Source organism: Trypanosoma grayi (assembly GCF_000691245.1).
Source record: "Trypanosoma grayi strain ANR4 Tgr_869_V1, whole genome shotgun sequence".
In the NCBI taxonomy this organism is placed as follows: Eukaryota; Euglenozoa; class Kinetoplastea; order Trypanosomatida; family Trypanosomatidae; genus Trypanosoma; species Trypanosoma grayi.
The window spans coordinates 1-7,139 of record NW_008826488.1 but is presented as its reverse complement, the minus strand read 5'-3'; the positions used below and the strand labels follow the sequence as shown (position 1 = coordinate 7,139).

At 56.3% G+C, this 7,139-nt stretch overlaps 3 protein-coding genes across 3 annotated transcripts; all 3 read left to right on the top strand.

Annotated features, from left to right (window-relative positions):
- Positions 1-160: 160 nt before the first annotated feature.
- DQ04_08691020 (hypothetical protein) lies at positions 161-2,059 on the top strand (the record flags this gene model as incomplete). Its single annotated transcript, XM_009315659.1, has 1 exon — positions 161-2,059. The coding sequence occupies one exon, from the start codon at positions 161-163 to the stop codon at positions 2,057-2,059; it is 1,899 nt and encodes a 632-aa protein (XP_009313934.1).
- Positions 2,060-2,367: 308 nt separating this feature from the next.
- Positions 2,368-3,624, top strand: DQ04_08691010 (putative tyrosyl-tRNA synthetase; the record flags this gene model as incomplete). Its single annotated transcript, XM_009315658.1, has 1 exon — positions 2,368-3,624. One exon carries the CDS (start codon positions 2,368-2,370, stop codon positions 3,622-3,624), a length of 1,257 nt encoding a protein of 418 aa, XP_009313933.1.
- A 318-nt stretch (positions 3,625-3,942) lies between these two features.
- Positions 3,943-6,894, top strand: DQ04_08691000 (hypothetical protein; the record flags this gene model as incomplete). The annotated part of the gene is made up of 1 exon (XM_009315657.1): positions 3,943-6,894. One exon carries the CDS (start codon positions 3,943-3,945, stop codon positions 6,892-6,894), a length of 2,952 nt encoding a protein of 983 aa, XP_009313932.1.
- Between the last annotated feature and the right edge of the window lie 245 nt (positions 6,895-7,139).

Genomic DNA, 7,139 nt, shown 5'->3' with positions numbered 1-7,139 from the left:
AAGAGGGAAGGAGGTGAGCATGCACAGCAGATGTGACTGTGGAACCCCACGTGGGTGTGTGTGGGTCCGCTGCTGTCCTGCTCTGCGCTCCGTGTGCCTCCTTCTCCTCCTCGTCCTCTCTTGAAAAATGTCTGTTCTTGCTTGCGTAGGTTGTGAAGGAATGGGGATGTTCAATAAAGCTGGCGTTACTGCACTGCGGAGTAGTCTCTTGCGCTACCAGCCCGCGTCTCTACTGACAACGGAGCTTGGTGTAGCGGCGCGCTCCACACTCTATCGTCGTCGCCTTGCGGCTGTGCACGGATGCGGGTGCACTGCGGTACGTAACAGCCATCGCGGATTCTTCACAGCCACAGCTGCTGCGAAGAAGGCCGAGATGACAGCTCAAGATGATGAACAACGAGAAGTGGAGGAGGGGGATAAGCAGCAGCAGCAGCGGCGAAATAAGGGGAAAGAAAAGGCGGCGGCAGAGAAAGCCGCTGAGGAAATGGCCTCCGAAGAGTGGAGTTCGAGTGCGTTTGATCGCAAGAAGCTGAACGGCATTGAGGACACCCTCGCCAGGCTGCGCGATGGCACCTTGCGGCAATACGATGACGTCTTCCACTTTCTCCCCTACGCGAATTACAACCACTCGATGGTCATGCTGCTCGGCAACCACAGCGCTGGCAAGTCCACCTTCATCAACTACCTGCTGGGTCGCGAGGTGCAGCGGACAGGGGTGGCGCCGACGGACGACGGATTTACGATAATTCAGCGCGGCAGCAAGGACAGTGAGGATGACGGCCCCACAAGCCTGAGCGACCCGCGGTACCAGCTGCAAGACCTGCAGAAGTTTGGCCCACACTTTGCGCACCGCTTCCGCGTGAAGACGCGGCGCCTGCCACCCACGTCACGTGTGCCGCCCGGACTGATGATTGTGGACTCACCAGGAATGATTGACACACCTATACATGTGCGCGACCGCACATCGCTGGAGGGGCAGCTGCGCGGTTACGACTTTCTCGCCGCCACGCGGTGGTTCGCGGCACGCTGCGACGTGATTCTGCTCGTGTTTGACCCCGCCAACCCCGGCACAACGGGTGAGACACTCGACGTCCTCACGAAGTCTCTCGCAGGGTTCGAGCACAAGTTCCTACTCGTGATGAACAAGGTGGACATGTTCGATAAGGCGACCGACTTTGCACGGGCGTATGGAGCCCTCTGTTGGAACCTGAGCAAGGTGCTGGAAATGAAAGACATACCTCGCATCTACACTACCTTCGTTCCTGTGAGAGTGCATGGTGGTGAGAGTGACAGCAGTGTTGCCAAAGCTGCACCGGCGGCGGCAGCAGCAGCAGAAGCGGATGCTGCTGCGCCAGAAACAGCAGGAACAATTATTGCGAATGGGGCCGAAGCAAAATTGCCTACGACCCCGTTAGACGATGCGAATGCGACAGCAGTGGTGACTCAGGAGTTCGTGCGACAGCGGGACGAGGTGGTGGAGGAGCTGCTGCGTGCTCCGCTGCGCCGCCTCGACAACCTCATCACGGAGACGGAGGAGGGTGCGAGGCGCATTCTCCTCGCTGGACGCGTGTGCAACGCCATCGTGTGGAAGTACCGCGAGCGGCAGGTAGTTGCGGTATTGGTGCCGGCGACACTCCTCTGCGTCGCCGCGCTGCTGCTGAGTTTAGGCGGTTTCTCCACAACCATGCTGTCGCTCGCCGGCATGGCGCTTCTCGCGTCAGGTGGTACGCTGTACGTATCGTTCATGGGCCTGAAGAAACTCGAGATGGAGTTACTCGAGAACAGTGACGTGATTGTGGACCGTTTGTTCATTGGACGGGAGAAGACACTTGATCTACAGCTGCGCTGGAAGAATGCGGTGAAGCCGGAGATCCTTGACCTGGCCGAGACTTCAGCAGTGGCGGAGCGTGGCGTTGTTGCGTCGCTGCCGACATTCAGTCCCTGGGGACGCAAGAGAATAGAGTCCGTGCTTAAGAACGACATCCCAAAGCTGCGTCTCCGTGTCGCGGAGTACAAGCAGCATCATGTTGGAAATGACGTTTTCTCTTCTTCACGTTGATTAATTTAATGCTGGCTGGTGGTGGATTTTTTTTTTTCCTTCTTTTATGATTATTGAAGACGCATGAGTCTTTCTGTGCTAGGTGACATGTAGTGTGGTTTAGACGTTGCAGCCATCCACGCGTCGGTCCCACTTGGCGTGGCTGCATTTTCCAGCGCCTCCTTTTTTTTTTATCCCGCTGGGGAATTCTTTTTTGCTGTCGCCGATGGAAGCACCCAAACACATTCAATTCATCTCTTTTTCTTTTTTCTTCTTTTCCTTGGTGCGCTCGTGCTCTGTCGGCTGCTGATTAAGGAGTCCAGGCAACAATGAACTACAAGTACATTCTTCATGAGAAATCCCCTCTCGCCAAGGCTATTCGACATCTGCTTCAGATGTTTGCAGTCCCGGCCGACCACATCATCGCGGAGGGGCAGCACTTCGCCGTGAAGGACGGTTCAATGATTCACATGGGCATTCTTCCGCTCCTCACAACGCTGCGCACCACGGCAGAGGACGCCGAACTACGTGCCTTCATAGGAGCAGATGCAGAAGTGCGTCCGTTGGTGAATGAGTGGGTGTCGACAGCGCTCCTCGTATCTGCTGACGCGATGGGTGAGCGAGCAGCTGCTGGTACACCCTTCGCTAAGCACGTCTTTGCGGAGATTGAGAAGTGTGTGGAGACTTCCAACGTGCAGAAGAGCTTCCTGGTGGGAACGCCACGCGCGACTGTCGCAGACTATCTTCTGTACGCCGCTATTCATGCCCACCCCAACGGAGCGGCGGAGACGCTGCCGTCCACGGTGGCGTGGTCGCTCCATGCCCAGGGTGACGCCTTCCTTGCGCCCATTCTCTCCGAGTCCGCAACAACAGCAGCAGCGGCAACGGCCAAGGCGGCGAAGGGTAATAAGCCCATGTATGTGAAGCCGTCAGAAGAAGAGATTTTGCGCCGCCGTCTGGAGAAGGAGAAGGAAAAGCAAGAGAAGCTGGCGAAACTGGCACAGGCTAACAGTGGCGCCGCAGCCGCCGCTGATCCACAGAGTGCGAAGGACGACAAGGCGCAGCAGAAGAAAGGGCGTCAGGAGCCCGCCCCATTGGATCCCAACCGTCTCGACCTGCGTGTTGGCCGCTTCATAAATGTCAAGCGTCACCCAGATGCGGACCGCCTCTATGTTGAGGAGATGGATCTCGGATCCGAGAAGCGCACAATCGTCTCTGGCCTCGTGGAGCACTACACCATCGAGGAGTTGGACAACTCGCTGTGCATCGCGGTGTGCAACATGAAGCCAAAGCCCCTGAAGGGCATCACATCACATGGTATGGTTCTCTGCGCCTCCAATGATAACGCTCTTCGCCTCGTCCGCCCACCGGAGGGTGCCCAGCCAGGTGATCGTATTGTTTTTAACGACGCCTTTGACCCCGCAAAGCTGCAGGAGACGAAGCAGCTGTCGAGTGCCGTCATGAGCGAGTATGTCGGGTTTCTGCGCACAGACGGTGAGGGCATCGTGCGTTGGCGCGACACCCCCGCGCAGCACGCCAACGGTGTGCTCAAGATCCCCGAGGTAACGAACGCCGCCGTCAAGTAAGGGAACACATGAGCAATCCAGAGAGAAAGATGAGGGAAAAGCGACGGAGAGCATTAAAAGGACGAAGAAAAAAAAAGGAAGATGTTCAATGCGTTCGTCTTGGGGCGTCTGCTTATTTTTCCCTTTTTTGGTGCTGTTGATGGTGTTTTGCTTCTGGTCGGCACCGGCTGAACACCACCTGGATTTTGCTGCTTATTCTGGTTTCTCTCTCTCTCTCTCTCTCATTCTTCCCAATCCCGTCGCTGCGTTGCCGATAGCGTCGCTTACCGCTTAAGCCGAAGTATCTTCCCTCAGGCTGTCGTATTTCCGTTGGTGGTGATGTACCGTACGAAGAAGTCAGACAAGCGGGCGTCTGCCGCCGTGCGGGAGGCCCAAGCAAGCCCTACTGGCGTGGAAGCTGCGCCAAACATGGGAGTGCCGTTTGCGGAGTCCGTTATGGCCTTCAAGGCACGCCTGATGGCGCCTTTTATGTTGTTCGACAAGACGATTCGGCAGGTTGTGCCGAACCCTTCGCACGATCGCGTGCTCCGCTCAGAGGTGTCGCGTGTTCAGGGCGTTGTGCTCCGCGAGCTCCGTCTGGCGCTCGAGCGTGAGTCCACCTCAACACCCAAAGAGGCACTCCACGCTGTGCAGAAGAGTGTGATGCTCGCCTACGCCTCTTGCGCTGTGTCAAGTGACATGGAGGCGCTCGTGCCGCTCACCTCCGACGAGGAAGCAGCAGCAGCCATATCGCGACTGGAGACTGCGTTTGCTGAGAAGAGCACTTGTGCCAAGGCTGTGGCGTCGCTTGCCGCCGTGCTGTCCACTGGCATTGTGCGAGATAGTTACAGCGAGGCGTGCAGGAAACTCGAGGCAAGACTCACGGCGGAGATGGGGCCTCTCGAAGAGGGGCGCCGAACCGAGGAGGAGCGGCTCGCACTACAAGCCACGAAAAGAAATATACAGGACTTTGTGCAACTTCGTGGTGCCTTGGTGACGGCGTTTGATGCTATCAGTGCTCCATTTAACGAGAACGGCACCACACCCTTGGGAAGCAGTGCAGCAGCCGATGTGGCAACCTCAGCTCTGACTGTGCAATCGTACTTCAGTCTCCTTGGCTGGGTTCTGATGGTACAACCAGAGCGTCTGGGGCTTGCGGCCCTCCACACCACACCGTCACTCCGCCAAGTGTCTAAAGGAACCGCGGAGAAGTTCGCCAAGGTGACCCACTACAGCGCTGCCACTGGTAAGGTTGTGATTGAGCGTGTGGGACCCACGGCTAAGTGGGGTGTGATGCTCAATTCGGCAGGCGCTTTGGTAGGATTGGAGAACACTCTGCGAAACGCTACGCCAGCTGGTGACGCCCTGTACTTTGCCCTCCAACAACAAACAACTGGATTGCCTATTATTGAAATAAACGGATATCAAATAGGCACTGACCAAGACACTGGCGCCAATTCAGAACGCTGGGAGAGAATACGGAATGAACTACAAGATTCAGACCGTATGGTTTCTTTGACCGTTGCAAAAGTGGATCAACTGAGCGAGCCGCAGGAAATTGCGTTCGACATCTTGCCGCAGGGTGGCGAGGGTGCGTCAGGACAACAGGTGGCGCTTATTCTTAAGCGGCCGTCAACCGGGGTGCAGTGGCAACTCAAGATGCGCATTCGTGCTGAGGGCGTCTTGGCTCTAGAGGACTTTTCCAAGACGCTGCCGCTCTCTCCAGCGGCGACTAAGTTTCTTACCGATCATCGAGGTCACTTGCTCATTGTGAATGCGAACGGATGTGATGTGTCAAACTCCGATCTTCTGATGGAGATGATACGCAGCTCTCTTTACCTGGTTCTTCGGATCCGAGTGGTGGATGACGTGGAGCGTCTTGTGGCGACGGCGACCGGAAAGACGGAAGGAAGAACAGAGGAAGCTGCGGAAGGTACGGCTACAGCGGCGGTGGCAGCAGCTCCCCAACAGGTGTGGGGTGCTGTTGAAGAGGAAGATGCTGAGGTGGCCGAGCACCGAGCACTCTTGGAAAAGCACCACATTGACCCCGACGAGCCGCTTCCGGAGGTGACGGAAGATGAAGCAGCAGCAGAAGTCTTCGTGGGGAAAAAGAAAGGTCGCCCGAAGAAAGTGACGGCCTCAGAGGAAGTTCTTCAGGCTGTGGATGAAGAAACGTCGATTGAAGAGGCACAGGAACTCCCTCTGGAAGCAACGGCAGTGGAAGAGGTATCCGAGAAGAAAAGGAGGGGTCGCTCGAAGAAAGTGACAGTGTCAGAGGAAGTTCTTCAGGCTGTGGATGAAGAAACGCCGATTGAAGAGGCACAGGAACTCCCTCTGGAAGCAACGGCGGAGGAAGAGGTATCCGAGAAGAAAAAGAGGGGTCGCTCGAAAAAGGCGGCGACGGCTCAGGAAGCGCTGGAGGCGGCAGTGGTAGAAGACACGCCAATGGAAGAGGTGCAAGAACTTCCTCTGGAAGCCGCGCATGGGAATGAGGAAGTTGATGCAGCGCCGGAGAAAAAAAAGAAAGGCCACCCGAAGAAAGCAGAACTAGGAAACGAGGCGCCAAAGCAAAAGAAACGGTTATCGTCCAAGAAGGCGGCGAAAAAAGCCAAGGAAGAGGCGAAAAAGCGGGCGAAAGAAGAAAAGAAGCGGGCCAAGGAAGCAAAGAAGAAGGCCAAGGGGGAACGAGCTGAGGCGACGCACTCTGACGAGAGTGGGGCAACGGAGACAAAAGGAGGAGAGGCGGTGACCGGGGCTGCAGAGACTTTGGAGGCGGCGGCGCAAGCGCAGGGAGTACTGGACACACCGCTCATTGACGTGAAGCCGACCTCGGACCTGGCTGCCAAAATAAGCAAGAAAGTGAGGCCGAAGGAGGAGCCTGCTGCAGCACCAGCAGACACCGCATCGCTCGGCGAGGTTGCTCAGGTGTCACCGACTGAACTTGCGGACGCGCCTCCGCTGACGTTTGAAAACGCTGTCACTCTCGACAAGTTCGACGGCGCCCAAATGGAGCTTCGTCGTCCAGATTTGAAGACGCCATGGGACATGAAGATGTCGCTCGGCGGGGACAATCTCGTCTTGACACGCCTGCCGCCCATCTCAGCGGCCCTGAAGACGCATCCTTTCCTGAAGTCCCTGCAGCCTGACACGGATGGTCACATTAAATGGCGCGTGGATGCGGTGAACGGCACCGATCTGACTTCAGCCAACAAGACGCTTCGAGCGCAGGCGCTGGAATCGATTAAAAAGGCCAACAAGATTTCCCTCCTCCTTCGCCAGATTGCCAAGTAGCCTTCTACAAACACGTGCGGGCGGAAGAAAAATGCCAGGAAGGTGGTAGAAGCAAGAAAAAAAAAGAGGAAAAAGTGGTGCGCCCCACTGCTCTATACATCCCGCTTTTATTTATTCATTTACGGCGGAGCGCCTTCCATAGAAGTTTTCTTTCTTTTTTCCTTTTTTCAGAGAAAATAAATCAATACCACATCTCGTTTAAAGGGAATTGTTGTCTCCCCATGCGTGCCCGCATGGATCTGAGA